This window comes from Ylistrum balloti, unplaced genomic scaffold (assembly GCF_031769215.1).
Source record: "Ylistrum balloti isolate Yb309-2 unplaced genomic scaffold, AGI_CSIRO_Ybal_v1 Utg371912, whole genome shotgun sequence".
Classification (NCBI taxonomy): domain Eukaryota; kingdom Metazoa; phylum Mollusca; class Bivalvia; order Pectinida; family Pectinidae; genus Ylistrum; species Ylistrum balloti.
Genome location: NW_026782940.1, coordinates 25,582 through 46,905, shown reverse-complemented (window position 1 = coordinate 46,905; position 21,324 = coordinate 25,582). Strand labels below are relative to the sequence as shown.

The window sequence follows — 21,324 nt, the reverse complement described above, 5'->3', positions numbered from 1 at the left end:
AAATGATTTCTAACATTGTAAATATGAAGAGCGATAGAGACATGTCTATACCTGATATTTCCGCCACATATAATCTCAGTTTGTGGTTTAAAAAGTACTTTACATGATAAAGCATACATACAATGATTGATGGTTTTTAGATATATAACAAATAACTTTGATTGAAGTAAAAACAGGAATATATACGTAATGATGTGTGCTTTTTTATTGTGTATCAAGTATTGATATATCAATACAGTTATGCAGTGGTATATGATGAAAGGATAAAATATTCGTATGCATGAACTAGTAAGCAAAGATCACGGAAAAATTAATCAGTATTTTCATATCTATATATTAAAGTACAAACGTCATAGTTAATTCATTTTCTCGGATTTTGTGATTTATCTGAAAGTACATCTTTGAACCAGTGGCGATCGCCTCGATATGGGTCGCCCGCATCTGTGACGTCATCAGTTCAAAGCTGCCAAAACAGCCCAATAGAAATATGCAAGAAAACCTCCAATGATATTCGAGCTTTTCAGCTACTTATGTGCTATATTCCGTTGAGATTTACTTCTGTATGTTATACCAAAGTGCTACATCGATATAGAAAGGACTTTTTACAATTTAGCTTATGACATTACTTCCTTTCCTTTTTTCCTGGCAAATAATGCAGTGTATATAGACCCATGTTTAAATAATGCATAGTGTGTTTGTCTTTACCATGCGAAAACGTTTTCGCTACGTTTTAGCGTCATCTTTATACCGATTAAACGAATATTTTTTATCTCAAACTTTACTACTTTGAATGCTGCGATCAATTTGGATACGATTTTGTGACTTTACAATCAATAGGGTCCAATTTAACGAGTTACGTTTATGTTGATTAGTAGTAGAAGGACATGTCAATATCATACACTTTACTCGTAAATATCGCGGTATTTAGCCGGCCTAACTTTTCAACCTTTCTTAATTTTGGATCATCAGAAAAAATACTTTATCAATTTCTATTTTTGCATAGGGAACTCTTTAACTTAGTCTTCTTTATATAGTATATTGTTAACTAAGAGTGACGGAAACTACGAAGTCCTAAAACGAATTTAAGTTACCATTTTTTCTTTGTTCTTTTCAGACCATTGATGCATAATTTTATATATGGCATATGAATTATAAACTACGTTAAACATGTTTTTGTGTTCTGAAGTAAATATTGTGTTTTCTAGGAAGAAAAGCGTGCTTCTATCTAGTTTATTTATTCATTTATTTCAAATCATTGAATCAATATGTTTGTAAATTGTATATGACATTTGTATTTTTAATTATTTATAGGATACTTTAGTGTTCATGTGAATTCTCGGTGAAAAAAAGTGTTTTCTTGGTGAAATTATTTCAAGTTGATCACTACGACAGAACATCACAGTCTAGAGAGAACTAAACGTTTCGGCAACCCGGCTGACTGAAACTGTTCATTATTTGTGTGTGTTTTATGACATTATTCCCGTCCATACTATATATGTATATATCAGTAAACGATATTTTCTTACTGAATGAGCTCACCATAAATTTCGACTTCACAGAGTTCGAGGATAGCGTAGTCAGAATACCAACTGTAAGGTTTGTCTGGTCGTCGATCAACATAGATAGTCAGGTAGATTGTGTTGCCTGTACACGATTGAATAGATGGAGCAAGGTCCATCGATTGCCATGTAGATGTTGTATCTGTATGACAGTTGTCACCGTTTCTCCAATCTGTTGTATTTGACAGGTATATCTGAAAGCCACCAAATCGCCCTGCCTGACTTTGGACTACATCATCTATGCAAAATAAAGTAAAATGAAGTCAGATAAAATAATGCTTTGATAATATTTTTGACGTAATCCTTGAGTTGAATATTACTTTGATTAAAACCCAACAATTATAACCATGCATTATATTTCAATAGTTTAGAGAACACACGCGCACACACAAATAAGAAGAAAATACCAATAAGTAAATAGAATCATAATCCAAACGTATATGCAACTACAAAGTTCTTTTTTGCCATTTATGAAGAAAGCGATAGTATGACTTTGTTTATCGCGAAGTACATTTTTGGATGTTGATATCTTACTGATGCCGAAAGTTCACTTTTTACACAATGTTTTCTTGTTATTATAGCAACTGATCGACGCGTGTAACTGATCAAATGTCATCACCAAGTAGATCTTTGGTATTGAAAAAAGCCTTCAGATTATTTTAACATACTTGACCCATGTGACCTTGAACATAAGAAAAGGTAATTAATATTATCAACCTTAATAGCCGTTAAATTGGGCATTTAACATTGGAAACATCAAGTGTCTAGAATGTGTAGAACTTATTTTTTTCGTATTTTTTCGGGTTTTCGTCTTTTCGTTAATACTTTTTTTTTGTTTTGGCGAGTTTTCGTCTTTCCGTTTTGTTGCTTTCCGGCTTGGATGCAAGAGAAGACACACCTATTTTGAACCGACAAGACCTGTAACTTGCATGTTTCATTGAACCGTGTACCTGTACGGTTTTTATATTACTCTCGGTGATTCGTGAGTGGACCCGATTGTTTTAAAAAAGAAACACGACACGCAGATAAAAATGAGACTAATATGAAAGTTCGAAAGATAGACGTGTCGATTACTCAGATTTGAGCGCTAAGCTAACTTGTACATACTTATTTAATGCCTGACGTTGGTCAAAAACTGTTTGATTGAAACATACTTCATGTATTGTAATTACCATCGCCTTCCCCTCTTCACTACATGATGTTACGTTCTTCATTCAAAATATGAACATTTCTTCCGAGAATATTTCGTTCATTTGTTTAATTTAAAAAAAAATATTATTACGTACAGAGAAGAATATAGCAATTGTGTTATTATCTTATATATAATTATATGGAATAGACTCATTGATAAATTTACCGTTTATAAAAAGAAACAGGTCCGATACTCCGAAGGTCCGTTACTCCGAAAACACCGCAAAACTGAGTGAGAATTATTGTTAAACAACAATAAAACACCAATTGTGTGAGGTTTCTTCATAGATAGACAAACATATGCGTTTAATAGTTCACATCTGTAATTACGCACGTTTCATTAATGTCTGTGTTATGCATGACCAAATACATTGTATCTCCCGCGAAATACACTTAATAAAGAGGGATGAATGTTAGCTTAATAATACTGTTCAACTTTATTTCATGTATTTTATGCTAGTGTTACTGCACCAACGACATAACTTTAAAATATGAAATACCAACATTTATCAATTTATAAATGAAAAATGATTTTAAAATAAGCTTACTGTTTTCTCAGGACAGGGGTGGGGGGTGGGGGGTTGGGGGCTGAAGTTATTCAGCTTTTCTGAGTGAAGGGGGATAACTCTTACAAGATTTCTGGTAAACTTTATACTTTCAAGCGCCCCAACAACCCAATCATTGTAGCTTTATTCCGGGACCAGCCAGGCGGGAAAAATGTTCCCACCCACCCATCCCTTTTGCCAGTGAGCTACATTCATCAAGATTATCATTAAGGACTGATTTGGTAATATTTTCTGCCTCGAGTTCTCCTACATGTCCAGACGTTTCCGAAGATTCTGATATTGCTGTGAACAGACCAGGCTGGTCTCTATGCATCCACATACCCCTCACCGCAGTATAGGACAGGTGTGGAAATTCATTGTTGTATAGTGTATGTGTAGTGTTCCTATTAGCAGAACGTTGAACTTAATAGGGTAATGTTTCCGACTGGATACAACCCGGGGTCGAATTCCGAGGACTTGTTCAGGTATTTGTGTGAAGTTGTCTCAGAAAAGTGAACTAGTACTATTGTCAGTTCATTACATTCTTTTATACTGTTTTTTTACCAATTGGAACATTAAGATTATGACCAGAGCACAGTCCATTTCAATAAAGGATAAACATTTTAGGCAGTTTGACTGCTGCGATATGTGAATAATTCAATTTTAAATGATATGGTGCGCTTTGCATTATGTTCAGTAGCAGCAATACTATGAATGTTGGGTGTTTATGTCTAGTGTCCATGTAAAACTTAAGGATTTGAAACCGAAAAGAAAGGGATTTTTGTTTTAGCATTTTTTTTTATACAATTTGGATTGTGTTGCATAGAGCTTATATTAATCAAATTCACAAACAATTGAGGCCAACCCGTGCTACCTGGGTGGTGCTGATGTGCTCTACATATATTGGAGAATACAGGCGATCAGTTCTGAGTTCTCGGGATCCTGCCAGAAACCATTGCTATGGCCTTGATAACTTCCATTATTTGAAAGTTAGTGATGGTGTAATTAGATAACTTCCATTATTTGAAAGTTAGTGATAGTGTAATTGGGCACTAGTCATAGTAAGTTGTATTGTTGGCTTTCTTAAATAAATGATGATTTAATGGTATATTTATTCTTTGTCTTGTTTTACCTTATTGTTAATATTCTGCTTTGTAATTAATGTGAATAATGACGATATCAGAAGTTTTTTGTAAATTCAAGTAAAGAAAGTTTATACATGTACATCAGCTCATCTTTATTGATTGACTATTTTTGTCATTTCTGTTAAACTGAATGTGTGACCGAGCTTGACACATCGATCACATGACATAACGTTTTCATATTGAAATGAGGTGTTGTAAATTCAGTTGAGAGTAGTTGCCATCAAAAACGATTTACATGTATTCGACGGGACAGTTTACATGTGTTTTAATGCACGTCCCAATTATTCATATTTCTTAAGATCACGAGAACGGGATGACTACATTTCGGTGTCGAATGTAAGTTTAATATCCTAACAAAGAAATTTCCCTTTTAACTTATTTCGTTTATTTATTTATTTTTGCATTATCTATCGCTATATCTCGGCCAACTTTTACAGCTTTATTACTACAGTATGATACATTCTAACATAAATGGAAATAAGTAACATTTAGCAGGATCCGAATTCTACTTTCCAGCAACTGGATTCTTATAATTAGAAGTAGTATTTTAAAGAGCACAGTATATCGATTCACGTAGCGTGCATTTTTCAATATACATTCCGTGCAACGCAATATTTTACGATTGATCAAACTATTACTTATCATAATACATCAAAGGAGGAGTGCCAAATTTGGGCCTTCTGGTGGCCATGACGAATAATGCATCTATAAACAATACGTTCATCACGTGCAGTGTATTTATTTGAAATATTTTTGCATGAATTAGAGCAATGAATAAGTTACAGTCAGGGTAAGAGAGGCATGCCATTTAAATAAACTAGTTACAATTTAAAGTGCAAGAGCACCAGTCACTATCTTATTCCGGTTAATGAAAATGAATATTGAATTATACTGTATGAAAAAATATTTTAAATAAATTTCACAGTATAATAATTCTTCCGTGCATTATTTGTACTCTTGAGCTTTAACATAAGATGATTTGACACTAGAGCTTTAACATAAAATCGTATGGCATCATGACATCTCCCTGATGTATACCTTGTTAATGGACTTGTTTTAAACACTAGCAAACTTCAGTAATCTACAATGCAGTGTATGTAACACATGGTATATCCAGATGTATAAGTATACCTTGTTCTGTGCAGTTCGTACATGCATAGACTTATGCACATATCTTGTGAATAACTAAACCGTTAAATGTAATTTCATTCATACAAGTGTGACATATATATAATAGTATTATAGTGTTTTCCTTAGTTTTTATTAAATTTTTGTTATTTTTGTAAAATGCCAGTACACAAATACTGTGCTTGCTGCAAAGCAGATTATAAAGTCAGAATATATTGTCTGAATCAGGCAGATTCATTTCAATGTTCTTCAGTCACTCACTTCTACCAGTGAAGACTCAAAACTGGATTCATCTGAAATATCAGAAATATCAGAAATCCTGCTTTCACTGATATCACTGGCTCTAGAAAAAAAGTTGTTTAGACTTTGATTCACCTGTTGGATTAACTGATCAAGATTATTATCGACTCACAGGACTTTATAAATGTTGCTTCGAAGGTGTACAATCTTTGGATTGAATATTCTAATGGACTGACCCCAATATCAGGCTGGTATTGTCAATGTAAGGCTGGAGCCAGAGTAGTCGGCTGCTGTGCCCACATTGCATTTGTCCTATGGTATGACCGACACCAGTCTGATACTACACAAACAACTGCCTCCTCAAGTTTCCTTAGCTGTGTTGATGACGAAATGACGGTGGAGAACTGATCAGATTATGGCAGCGACAGTGATTCCTAAATATCCCAACACCACCATTCCCCTTACTAAAGCAGTAAACAAAAATACAATTCTGTAAGTAATAGACAAAGGTAATTTATGATCCTGTGAAACCCGGTGCTAAATTGATTTTTTTCCATTTTAATATCATCCATATTTGTAAAAATATTTCAAATACATACACTGCACGTGATAAACGTATTGTTTATAGATGCATTAAGACAAAAAACGATGCTCAAGTGTGACTTAATTAGTAATAAGGGCACTTAATTACCGTGACCTACTTTTCAACAATGGCATATTTTTTGGTCATTTTTTCTAATGAAGGTTTTAAAATATATCATCAAATGACATTTAAGAGAAAAAAACTAAAAAAAATTTTTTAGTTAATGTCATGTCATTACCGTCTGACCTCAAGTTTTTAATAAACAAAAAATAAAAAGTATTCGTCATGGCCACCAGAAGGCCCAAATTGGCACTCCTCCTTATATGTTTGTGTTTTTTTTAATGAAAAGAGCGGAACCCTTTATACCAGAAAGAAGCAAAACGAAAAGACGAAAACCCGCAAAAGCGTCAAAGTAAAAGGACGAAGACGCCAAACACATTCGTAAGCCTAATGTTTGTTTATGAAAGAATAGAAACTCATATAAAACACGACGTGTAATATGCAGAAATTTATAAGGATTCCCTGTTGTCAAACCCATACATATAAATATGCATCCATACAAAAAATCTAAAAGATATTACTTTAATTTCTTTAATAATGCATATAATAGGTAGTGCACTATTCATTTCTTGTGACGTTACTTAATTATCATCACTGTTTGTACTAGTCTGGTCCATTTAGACTATAATGTCTTCAATTTATATCATATACTTCGTAAATTAAAAAAAGCTATCGCTAGCAAATTTATAATAACGAGATAACCTAAGTCGTAATAACGAGATAACGTAACTCGTAATAACGAGATAGCCTTTACTTTTCATGTAGTACTAATCGGGTTTCGTAGAAACAACACAAATGGATTATGCAATTGGTGGAGCTAACGTTTGTCGAATGGTTAATTGATTTTTTCAAAATTAAACAAGAATATGTATAATCATGTCATTTCTATTTAAGGCATCGAAGAACGGCAAAAACTAACAAAAACCACCGAGATTTTACTCGTTTTAATTGCAATATTGAAATTACTAAAATTTGGTCTATGAATATGGTCTTTGAATTACATTGAGGGTAAATGTGATGAACACAGCGTGTATTATTACTAGCATCTAAGCGACATATCATTTTATTTTATATCATTTCAATGTTCATACTCATATGCAAAATATGATATTAAGATTACATTTGTATAGTGTGTGTTCCGGACAAAAATGCACAATTATCTGAGTATATTTAAAATAAACAGTACCCAGTAAGTATTATTATCATTGTTTACCGGATGTACGATCTATTTTCATAATCATACAATGGTGTAAATGTGTCTTGGTATCAACGAAAAGTATAAATGATGAGAAGAAGCTGAATACCGTACTTATTATGACACATATAAACCCATCCTTACACTAAAAAGATGATATGTTACTATGCTTTGTTTCTTACTTACTTCTGTAGTATATTTTCACATGTTCAATAACGACTGGACCACCGAGGTTAATCTGCCACCAAGCTTCCAATAATGTTAGATTTGTATGTATACAACTACCACTACCATATTTTTGATCAGTCCTGCCATCTACTGCCTTTTCACTAGTGTGCGTCGTTGACAAATTAGAGCTTTGACTTGTCTTGATATTTGGTTCACGACATGAATTCACTAAAATGAAAATTAAAAAAAAGAAATAAATATCACATCTAGCACAATTAAAGATGATGCAAGGTTTACTTAGCCAGAGCAAGGGTATGATTAAAATAGTATAGTCAGTCCCTCTCCCGAAAACTTAGTAATATTTTCTACCCTTTCCCGACCACTGAAAGGCCGAAAGGTCGAAATTCTGGACGAAAACCCGAAAATTACATTCAATAAAACAATGTTAGATTATCGTTATACGAACATGATAATGCGTTTGTTGTCATGCACAGTTTCGTTTATGATTGATGTGCTAATAACTTGTGTCAACCGATTTGTTTTTGTCTTGCCTGAGCGTGGTCTTAAATGCCAATTTGTGATTTGTTTTCCATAATTCTATAGTTCATTGCAATATGGTGTTTAAAACGTTGTCAACCCATCCAACTATTATCCAGTCCGGGTTCCATTGACTCTAAAAAAATGTTAGCCATTTGGACAGACAGATATCTCACGTGAAATCATAGCTCACCCATTTATGAAAACATGGCGTTCTGTAACATTGCTTAATGCCGTTAAGTTTGATATAAGTATGGTGACCAAAGTAACAGGAAATTATTGGGTATCTACCATCCACCGGATGATCTGACAGTAACAACAACATACCATATACAGTACAGATGGGTGTAAACAACACAAGAAGTAATCTTCCCATACGCGATCGTAAAATTAAAGAACAAGAACTTGAGACGCCGAAGAGGGATAGTATAGTCCAAGGAAAGATAAAAAACGCAGAATGAGGAGATTCCAACATATTGGTCAACAATCCAGTCCAGTGCTCATGGAAGTGTTGACGGATTAAGGAAATCACTAAGCAGCTACGCGAGAATATATGCTGTGAGTCCAATCAGAGTTTACTTCAGTCGGATTCTATGGAAAATCACCCAGACTGCAACTGCCAGTTTTATCTATAGTTAAGAAATTCAAGGTTGCGAAGTGCCGAATTTGAGGGCAAACAAGGACTGTGGAGGTAGATTGCGCTATCAGAACGGAAACGTTTGGTCAGAACTATAGAGACCAGACCAATACAGACTCGCTTTCCTACAGAGAGCAGATTCCGACAGACTACGAATCCTATTGACCTAGCAACTGGAGGATGCCGTGGGTCGGAATTGAAACATCTGTTGGCAATCATTTGATAACAAATGGAAGTGGCGATCGAGCACCTAGGGTGACATAAGTAACATGATCCACAATGCAGAAAGCTACAGCTGAAGCTGATGTAAGTTTACTGGCACTGCCAAATATTAAGACTAGAAGCATAAAGTAAAGTTACAGGTACATTAGACTTCAGCGGGACATCAGACACTGGCCATTAATCATAACTATGTCTACATGTGGTTTTTCCTACGTGGCTCTCCTCTCTCTAGTGTTTAACGAAATAACGAAAACGCTGTTAACAACGATAACAATCTGTATCACATTTGCTATCAGATTATTTATTGTAGCGTACGTAACTTGTTCCACAATGTACAAATTACATTAGAAATAAAAACAAAAACAAACAAAAACAAAAACAAAAAAAAAGCGCACATACTAGTAAAAAAAGGTAGATATATACTTAGAGTCTGAAAGACAAATTATTTGATGACTCTTATACTAATAATACACTAACATACTGCTGGATATATTCTTTGTTGACCCGTAAACTAGGGTACATTAATCCAATGCAGGACATTTTCTTGGGTGACTCGTAGTTCCGGGGTAACATATACTAACCGACAGTAGTACAGATTCTTTACCGACTCATAGTTAAGGGTATATATATATACTAACAGAATGCATGATATATTCTTTATGGAATATGCGTGGCCCACAACTGTCACGTCACAAGATCAATGATGTTTACACAGCCATATAAGAATATAACGAGAAGCTTCAATCGTGCGTACAATATACGAGCTTTTAAGTTACTAATATGATATCAGCCGTTGACACTTAGGCCTAATTAAATAAGTTACATTTAAAGTATTCAATGCATAGATGTTAAGAAGTTAAAATAAACAATGTAAAACATTTAACAATGTTGAAGAAGGATAACTGCCCCTTTAGTCTCACAAAAATAAGTAATTGATATTTAGTCCTTATAGACAATTTCTCGTTATAAAGTCTGAGGATACTGCTGTAAAATGTAATATTAGAAGCGTATGAAATGATTGGATTTTTTTTTCAGTTTATATGAGGAAACATCCTTTAAGATCACCAGCATTGAGAGTTATTTGTTTCCATTCTGGCCATTTCTGTTTGGCTGGACACCGTTTACATAATTTCCTCTGGCATTATCTGATTCATTCATTAGGAATCATATGTTCCGTTTCATGACTGGTCTCAAGATATCATATTATTTACATGGTAGCTACTTCATTCGTTGAACTTGATCCCGATACCTTTGTACCTTTTAATCATATTGAATGACACTATATATCTATTTCTGTTTTCGTTCAGGGTACACATTAATATTTGTCTCCGAAGTTACATACTAAACCCAAACAAGGGACAATTCGAAACAAAGTTCATGTATATACGTGCATTGTACAAGTGTTTCGGAGTGCTATGTGATGGTAAATGATTGAAATAATCTGGCAACTATCTTATATTCAGTGAAGTTTGTCATGTTCTTTGATCTATGGTATTAAAAGAAAATAATGTACGATGTTTCACTTTTCAAATGAATTAAGATTGTGCATACATATTTACTTTTCCAATTTATTACCGGGAAACCTGTCGTTTTTCTCCTTATATTTTCATTTTTAAAAATTTTTTTTATGGTATTAATTTTTATTTGTTGAAATCCAACATTCCCTTTGCTCTTATTTAGTTTTCAAACATGATTTATTGTAAAAGAATTTTCAAAATGATGAAAGTTATCTTTTTCGATATATTAATCATTTTCATGTGACCAGAAAGTCATAGCAGCGACTGAAATGATACAACCGATTAATATAGTCCGAAAGATGGCGAGTTTCGTTATTCTAGCTTGTGTCTAAATTGAAAATGAGGTCAATATTAAAGAATTGACTGAAATCACTTTTCTACCTGTAAAACTGAGTAATCAGAATAAAAAACGGATACCTCGAATTTTTTCTGAATGTTTAGATTTTATTATCTATCATTATTATTTATGCTACATATTCATTTTCTAAACGTTATTGGCGATGATCAAAATCATTTTCCAATATGAAAATACCTAAGATTATCATTAATTTGGTTTAGATAAATTGAAAAAAAAACCATCTTTGTAGGAGTTTTTACTTTTCTTTTCTTCAAAAGAGTTAACCTGGTGTTATGATGAATGAAGTGAGCATGTAACAAAATATCTTTCTCTTTGCAGAATTACCTGAGGAGATTTACGAATATCTGTGTATACGTTACACAAGCAAACACTCAATGACCTTGGACCGAAAATGAACAAACAAGAAAATATTCATAAAGAACATGCGATGTGAAATACGATCAGGATTGTATAGCGCAGATATTTTGGTTTTCAATTGGATAGAAGCAAGCGCTATGTCAGATAATAATACCCGTATGACCTTCGTGTCGTAATTTCTGTATGTCCATTAATAGGTAGCTTGTTATCTTAATTAAGTTTACAAACAGGACGCTACACCCATTCATGACATTAAATCCATTTTGTTTACATGTATAATATATATATACACTGAACGTTGTAGTTTAGCTACAAAATCTGTATCAATAAGATTTTACTAATGCAGAATATTCAAGATGTTTAAGATAAAAATATTGAACAAGATGCTGACAAAAATGTTAAACTATGAAAAGAATATTCCAATCATTGAACAGAAACTACTTTACGTAAACTCACAGTTTAACGAAGTGAAGACTATGGATGGTATATAGATACATATGTTAGTTAAAACTAGATATCAAGGTATCTGAAACGTAACCTGATATTTTAGAAATCTCCACTGAACAGAGGAAACATGTTATCATGAGACCAAGGGTATATACACCCAATATACACAAGAATACATGAAGCCAGGTTGTACAGGTGTAGAAACATTGCTACATACAAGGAAGTAAATATTTTCTAAACAAGTATTTGCATGAAGAAATACTACACCTACTTGTACAATATTTTTTTAGATCGATTTACTTAGAATGACACGGCCACATTAACAAACCACGTAAAGGAATGTCAAACAGCTCTGAAATCACATATACTGGCAATGCTTCTTATATCACATTTAAACGTGTTGAAATCGCCAATGGTACAAATATAACTCTTCTGAAATATTACAAACCAGTTGAAATGACTGAAATAGGTGTCCTAAATTATAAGCTGTCATTTATAATAGCACATTTTCGCGTCACTAAATGAGAATGACCAAACATCAATATAGTTATTCAATATATACTGAAAAATGAGATATTGACACATAATTCCATCTTGTACAGCTTTTCTATGTTGTAATGCTGTAAACGTGAATGATCCATTCGAGCATTATTCGTTTAACGTTGCCTTGCGTTTAATTTCCACCAGTGTTCACATGCAAATAACGTTTTTCTACGTGTCGTACATCTCATTTTAAAATCGAGCAAGGAATAGTCAAGGTTAAACCATTCAAACCTTTCGTGGGTATAAATACAGCATCAAAGAAATTTCAATACCTGATGTGTTGACCATCTCCAAGGTTATTACCAGATAGAGAATCACCAGCCAAATGTTTGAAACTTCCATCCTCCACCCAAACTGTTGTATAAATCAACAGGGGTGCCACGTCTACACATAATACACCTGCATCAATCAGGAAGTTTATTATTATCATGATATGCTTCAACAAGTAACTAGAACACCTTTTTTAAAATGAAACTGACCACAATCATATCAGAAAGTATGGGTAAATTAGACTACAGGAACGTCAAGCAAAGACATTTCACTGAACTAATAATCGCATTTATTTAATCTTCATAAAGACTTGTTTACGAACAGCTGTTGTGACTTTTTTTTATTAAAAACAAGTAATATTGAAATTCAAATCAGGAAAATGCGATAGAACTGGATGTTAGAAACTACGAGGAGGTTTTACGGTCGTAATAAAAGCGAAATAAAATAATATTCCTGATCATCTAACTATATATCGGTTTCTGATATGAAAAAGACACGATTTACTTTGATTGGCAAATGACGACGAAGAAAAAATTGATAATTACCTTACCGTAACATCTGGTCGTATTCTTTGTTCACGGGTCTCTTTGTCAGTCATACTTACGATCATATTTTGCCTTCACTTCATGCACGCAATCAAGCTAAATATTTTCATGTTTTGAGTAAACGTGCTACTTTTATACCGTACAGGTAAATCACACATGATTGTAACACTTATTTAGAAGCCAACCTTTAATTTGATAATTAAACTGGTAATTAATCGCCAGAGACCAAGTGTTGTGTGAACGATGGACCGATACGCTGTAATTAACCATGTATTAGCCAGGTGACTTTCTACTCTGTGAATGTATTGACCGATTTCGTCAGAAGACGTTACGATATTTTGACAAAAAATAATTTCGACACAACGAATGACTTTTCCTTTACTTTACCGTTGAAGGGACTGAAAAATTGCTCCGATTCAATGAGATTTGAAATAAATCACTTACATATAGAAGGGAAAAAATTGGAACTTGAAAATGATTTCGACTTAAGCGGAATTTCGACTCAAGCGATTTCGTGACTACAAGTTTCAACTATGTATATGAATTGGGAAACCTCCCCTTCTCAGTCCTAGGTAAAGCAAAAGAGACAATAAAGATTACATCAATAGAATCCCTCGCCTTCTTGGAGATGAGGTAGGTGTATCTCAACTTGAAGGGTAAGATAATTCAGCTGACAAACACCAGGCTTGCTGTGTACTTACACGTAAAACATCTTTTCCTTTGAGTTGAGATTACCTTATCTCACAAACAAAAGGGTAAATTATCTTTTCTCTTACTCTGCTGACTTTATGAGATATTCGTATGTGCTTGTGTTGGTTGCCTTACTGCGTCAGAACATTGCTTGCCATCTCGTAACCGTCTTGCCGTCAAAATCTTATGAACATGGACATTATTTCCTGTCCTACAATTTGCACTTATATACGGAAGTTCTTTATCATTTATCGTTTAATTTATTCTTATTTACAATCATATGTTCCATAAAAAATACACATTCGCAAATAGCTCTGTCCCGTGACTGAAAACAGTAAGACAGCCAGCTAACACAGGGAAGTCCTTTATCAACTGACACAGCATGTCCTCGTTGTTCATATGGAGATAGGAAAAACATGTTATGGGCACATTCTTTCAAAAGGCCATTGTGTGCTAGTGTATATAACGAGACATGTGTCATATATCTGCAGAGTATCATTAACCTGAAGAATAAGTGCGATCGCATGACCCATGTAAATGGTTGTTATTAACACAACTGGTATAGATAGACCAGTAAGTGTAATAAGATCAGTGATATGATGACCCGATACAGAAGGAGCTGCTCACTGACACAAAATATCACAAACTAGCTCTAGAATAATCTGAATTACATTGATTGTCAAACGAGTTGATAAATATAAACTTAAATATTTAATCACCGCTTGACGTATCCGATAAACGCACACTGTGGTTCTGAGTACGGGTAACATCTAAAGCCAACCCGATTGAACAGTGCGGCACCCGATCACACCTACTATTCACATGCGAGTGTCTTTTGAACGATCAGTTGGGTAACAATAAAATATATCGTTATTATATCATCATACAGGTGTGATGAGGGAATTCTGCAGGACAGGACGATTGATTACTGCGTTTGTTAAGCCATTTCTCTATTATGAGTCGATATGGCATTATCTTAGTAGACTATTGCGTTCATTTTTGTATTTCTATACATATCGTTATAGTCTGGTATCTTCACTAATCGACGTTTATGGTAATCTTAAGTATTGTCACGGAATGTTAAAACAAAAGTAGACAAGAGGTAGAAGGAATACCAGCTCTTAAAATATTGTATCGTACCTATTGTGTTTGTTTACAATAACTAAATGATATACATTTACCGCACATTAAAAACACATAAATTACAAATGTAAAATTGTAATGTTGAATTATGCAGATTTTTTTTTTACTGTAACTGTTTGAAAAATACCCTTAGGACCTCGTCAAAACACTGTTTAGCGAGAATGCGTTTCTAAATTGCAATAACTCATTCAATTCGTTATATTAAAAAAGACAATATGCTTAAATCAATCAAATCAATGTTTCTGAAAATAACCTGTTATCGCGTCCTTTTTATGTTAGATCATGTTGCAAGGCATCGAGAACACTAATGTAATCTAACGGAACCAGGCAGCTGCCATGCGGATCATAGATATCTTGTATATATAAATGCGTTTAATGTTCACACCGTAAACTTTCACGCACACACATGTAAATTCCCAAATAATACAATAGCTTCATATTAACTGCATTGAGTTATAGATTCCTTTAATTTTGAAACGTTCACGGCATGAAGCCAAGTAAGATTATTTTACATGTTTAACATGTTTAAAATTAGTCTATGAATGAACAGCTGCTTACAACGGAGTGGCATTTATACCTGTGTCGCTAAATGGTACCGGCCGAACTTGTTCGTTTTACCTCGCCAATAATACCTAATCGATTGTTAGCAATGTTATACACGGCCATAGGTTTAAACGAAGTACACACCATTGATAGCATTATCTATAACCATCATATATCGCTGGGTTAGGCGAGGAGAGTCAATTCTATTGAATAAAATATTAATGATTTCAGGGGCCTATCCCAGTCAAAGTCTGACGTATACACATTAAACTTTAAAATTATTTTTTTCTTGATAAATGAGGTTGTGGTGTAACGTGTACTTGAACTAAAAAAAATTTCGTAATGCACTATCAGGTTTCCACAAAACGAATCTCTTCTTACGTTTTACATATTATGCAACGTTAGGTGAAGGCAGTGTTGATATAGACTTAAATACGATTTAAAGGTATTCAAGGAGAAAACCCTTTGTGTTACGTGTAAATCTCTGTTACTTCACTGTTGCTATGCACTGTAAAAAAATAGATAGAACTTTCAGTTACTCCCCTCCCCCTTGCCCAGTCTGCAGGGCTGTGGAATATTCTTTTTGCAGGTTAATAGGTTGTCTCCCCTGAATTTGTTTCTTTAGGCTACCCCAGTCGCCTCCCTTGTGTTTGTCGTTTCCTTAGGAGTTACCCCTCCTCCCTTCTTACAATAATATTCTAACTATCACTGTTGACATATCATGAATTTTCATTAATTTGAAAATTAAAAACAAACAAACAAACAAAACAAAACAAAACAAACCAACAAACAAAAAAACAACAACTTGGATGTTGCCATAGATGTGGCTGCCATCAGTGATGGCTGCTGGCTGTATCATTTTACTTGCTGATCTCAGTTAATTCTTCACTGATATGTTCTATACTATTTTGCAGCTTGTTTATTTTTTGCCAGATTTTATAAATTGCCAGCCCAGGAAATCACAGTTGCCGTGTCGTGAACATTTAACTGCTTTTATCACTTTATCTTTCATTTGAGAATATTTACTTCATCCATTCTTATGATTAAAAAAAAAAAAAAAAAAAAGATGTTTATGTCTTTTGCCATGTACTGTTTATTACAGCGATATAAGTTGCTGTGTATTTACCTGATGTTGGTTTACATATATAGTACGCGGTTTTTTTTTGCCACGGTGCTGGCTGTCATCAGTGATTGCTGCTTTTTTTTTTTTTTTCTGCTCTTCACTGTTGTTTCCTAAAATAAAAAAATCTACAATTAGTTCAACTTGTATGTCTACTACATTAGATATTTCAACATAAATGCTATATCATGCCCTCTTATCGATATGGTTTACTTTTTTAATTTGACATATATCTATGAATTTTATATAATGTATGCAGCTTGATTGCCTTGTCAGTCATTTCCACTGTTAATGTAATTTGTGTACAGCCCTGTACATGTCGAGGCTACTGCCCAGAATTCTTCAAAAGTGGCCCCAATACCCTCGGTGACCAGTGATAATACAGACACCATTTCATATGCCCCCCCCCCCCAAAAAAAAAAAAAAAAAACAGTGCTATAAGCGCGTCTTCATTTTTCAGCATTGCCATGGTCCCAGCACTACAGGTGACCTCCTTCAGAGCCAGTATTTAGCAGTTCTTTTACTTCTTCTGGGATAAATTAAGGCTTTTTGGTGAATGAAAGAATTCAAGAAAAGATTTGGAATGATGAGTGTTAACGTGGGATGAGCGACGGTTGGTGATCCGGGAAAAGAAAGCTGAGAGAACCGATCACAATATAACAATGATGTTTATTTACAATGAAACAAATAAACTATATATTTAAAGATGTCACACTCGCTAACTCACACACTCACAAACCAAATAATGATAAGTGTCCCTGTAGCTTCTAGCTCACGAAACAGAACAGTGTTCCTGTCAAACCCAATAGAGTTCCATACTCTGAATCACCGTGACTCAATCCAGAGTCACCGTCCGCAAGCAGTTCCACGCTTGTATCACCATAATAGGCAACGCACTTATGTCAATGACATGACAGCTGATTAAGTGTTGAATTCAAGTCGCCGACCCTGGCAGTGTAACTTCTAAGTATGCTCCCTCGCTGACCTTGATCCTGAATGAAAGTCGTTACTTCTGGTCGGTCCTGACGCTTGGGTCGCAATGTAAAGGAGAGGCCTGCCTGGTCCTGACTCAATCAATGTTCCAACCCGTCATGTGAAGCTATAATGATTAACACAAATAGTTATAATTTCCACTCACACTTCCATACTATACTAACAAAACACATGGCACAAAAATATTTATTATTTACCATAATTATTCAACTTTAGAATGAACCATAATTAGAAAATACTGAAATACGTTCATATTAGCGTCGAAATAATGTGCGGCTCCAAATTACAAACAAAAATAATACAAAATTACGAAATACACCAACTGACACCTCAAGGCTTCCATACTTTTTCCACTCGTTCGCGTACGCACTACGCTCGGCACTAATAAATGGATCAGGGCTTCCATAGATTTTAAAATCGACCCGAAACATGATATAGACTATGCATTTTCATGTACAACACTCCAATATGTTTATATCATGTGCATATTTAGGAAAACAGACATAATATATTCAATTATAGCACGAAAACAACAAAAATGAAAGTTATCAACATACAAACAATAAACAATGGTCACGGCTGACTGGAGCGCACAGATACTTAGATTGTTTGACCCGATATATGGACTGGTACAAAACAACAATACCAACTAATATAGAAAAGAAAAAGAGATAAAGATTACTTACCACAGTGAGTCCCCTGTGCCTGTCTCACATGACGCTAAATGCCGATAAATCCATATCGGGTGCACGGTAACAATAACACAATACCTGTCATGAGAATCTCATCCCGTGCACACCTACCCGTGACGCAATTCCGCCTAGCGGTACCCTACCATTAAGGTGACTTACCCCAAGTGTATACAAAATATACATGCTTACGTGACAATGAGTTTGTTGATTTGTCAACACTATCAAATCAGGAACCAATAAAATTTGAGATGGTAGTACAGAATGGCTCTGAGGCTTTACCTATGGTTTACTGGGCACCAAAAACCCGTACTTCATCCTTGTCCCATCCCAGCCCTGTTACAATATACTCAACAAAAAAAGAAAGGTAAACCTGGCGAATACCTGTAAATGAGTGAAAACAAAATGACGTTTGTGCAATATTTGAAAATGGTTATGTTTTACATTACAAAAACCAAGGGGGTTACCAAAATCATTCAAGCGTGAAAGTCTGTATTAGCGAAAGAGCTGCACGAGGTTTTCTGCGACTAAATTGTATCTTCGCTTGAATTTCATAAACATTCAAACTGGCAACTGTTCCTTAGATCCTTAGCACCTAGAAATCACCGAATCTTGCTATCTATCAACTTTATCATTATGCCCCGGCTGTCAAAAGTACAGAGAGAAAGGGCTGTAGGCATGATCGCCGTCGAGTTGCATGGCATTTTGGTTGCAGTGTTAAGACAATCTGCCAGTTGGTAAGTCGTTTAAACCAAACTGGGTCAACATCCGATCGTCCCCGAAGCGGCCGACCCCGTAAAACGACCGCATGGATGACCGTCGTATACGATTGATACACTTGCGCAATCGATTCGTAACCGCAGTAGAGACTACAAGGACATTGTTTGGGCGTCGTGTGTCTCCCCAAACAGTCCGCAACAGGTTGAGGGCCTGCCAATTGAAAGCGCGGCGTCCCTACACTGGACTCAATTTGTTGCGACGTCACCGTAATAATCGGCGTACCTGGACCCGTGTTCACCGTTGTTGGGCTTTACGACAATGGAACAATGTTCTGTTTTCAGATGAGTCCAGGTTTTGTCTGCAACACGGTGACGGAAGGCGAATAGTGTGGAGGTGACGAGGGGAGCGTTTTGCGAACTGCTGCGTCGCAGAACGGGACCGCTTTGGCGGCGGAAGTGTAATGGTTTGGGGTGGTATTTGTGGGGGGACTCGTACCAGGCTTGTTGTGTTAAATGGCAATTTAACCGGCATTCGATATCGGGACGAAATTTTAAGACCAGTTGTTCTGCCATTCTTAAGACGCCATGGCGTTGGCGCCATTTTTCAACAGGATAACGCACCAGCGCGTACCAGTCGCGTCAGCAGAACTTTCTTTCAGCAGAATAACGTATAGGTGTTAGATTGGCCATCTAAATCACCTGATTTGTCACCGATTGAGCATGTCTGGGACGTTCTTGGGCGACGCATGAGAGAACGTTAAAATCAGCCGACAAACTTGCAGGAGCTGGCCCAAGCCTTGATCGCTGAATGGAACAACATCTCTCCTCGAATTATCCGCCGGTTTACGAGTTCCATGCGACGGAGCTGCAATGCTGTTTACTTCGCAAACGGTGGCCATACCCGTTACTAATTGTGTTACCTTTGAAGTTGACCCCAACGTCCTTTAGAGTCGAATAAAATCAACTGAACGCAAAGTTTTATAATGAACCATGACTGCAGTTTTATCAGAATTGATCAATTACTTTATTCGTACATGATAAGTAAGGATTTATGAAGGGGTTAATTAATTAATCACAGAATAAAGTAGTGTTACCATTCTTTTTTTGTTTAGTATATATTTCTGTAGTCAGAAAGCTGGCCTTAAAGCAGGGAGACTGGCAACTTTACGATAAATCTTTTCGGCTTTTGAGGGCGCAAAACAAATCATTGTCACGGGGGTCAATTGAGTGGGACTAGTAGCAAGATGCCATGACAAGTAGGGCCAAACAGAGCTCTTCCCTTGCGCAACTCACCAAGGGTGACTGTAACGCTTCATCCAAAGGAGACCCTGTCAAGGCTGTCATTTCCCCATAAGTGCCAAGGTCCACACCCCCTTCAATTTGCCCAGGTACGTTCGCCTCGGACCAGTCCTTTCCATTCCCTTACCAAAACATCAACCCTCGATCGTCCTTTCGTCTACCTAACCACCAGTTCCGGGACTCCAATACCTCCCCTGCCTTCCGTGGACATCGTCATCGCGTCATTCCTTCTGAGCTCCTTGCCGTGTTGACAGGTTATGATGCATGGTTTTCGCCTGCATTGTCATTTCTCAAGCTATAAGATACAAAGCTCTTGTAGAAGTCTAAAATTTTGCAGCACATACCCTTCAGTAGTTACTGAAAAGATTGACAAGGAGCTTGACTATGGGAGACTTGCATGTCCCAATGTGAATCCTCCTTATAACGGTGTTCATGTCAGCTTCATTGGTGTCGTTGGAAAAGAAAAACACAGGAAAATTTCGTCTCATCCATAATTTAAGTAAACACAAGGGTCGTCACTCAATGATTCAATTCCTGATTCCCATTGTAGAGTTGAATATTCGACAATTCAGGATGCCATATCCTATATTGAAAAACAACTACCCATTCTTTCTTAGCCAGATGGGACAAAGAGTCAGCTTTCTGCATAATACCGCTTCATCCTGATGACTGCCCCTTTTAAAATTTTCAGTTAAATTTACAATATTATTTTGAAAAATGTCTACCAATGGGGTTGGATTTTTGGGGAATTGATATCAGCATTAGAATGGATGGCTATGAACAAGTTGGAGGCTTCTAGTGTAGTGCATGTTTTAGATGATTTTCTATTCATTGTACCTTCCAAGTACTGGTGTGATAGAATTTTGTCTGATTTTCAAAAC

At 35.5% G+C, this 21,324-nt stretch overlaps 1 protein-coding gene and 1 pseudogene across 1 annotated transcript in view; one reads left to right on the top strand and one right to left on the bottom strand.

Moving 5' to 3' along the window:
• The window catches only part of LOC132563907 (multiple epidermal growth factor-like domains protein 11), a 54,831-nt gene extending 51,196 nt beyond the window's left edge, over nt 1–3,635 (bottom strand). The window contains exons 1-2 of the mRNA XM_060228667.1: nt 3,482–3,635; nt 1,540–1,797 (exon numbers count right to left, since the gene is read on the bottom strand). Coding sequence (XP_060084650.1) covers nt 1,540–1,797; nt 3,482–3,635 — 412 coding nt within the window. The remainder of the gene's footprint in view (nt 1–1,539; nt 1,798–3,481) is intronic.
• Nucleotides 3,636–13,875: 10,240 nt separating this feature from the next.
• Nucleotides 13,876–20,744, top strand: LOC132563906 (uncharacterized; annotated as a pseudogene).
• Nucleotides 20,745–21,324: the final 580 nt, after the last annotated feature.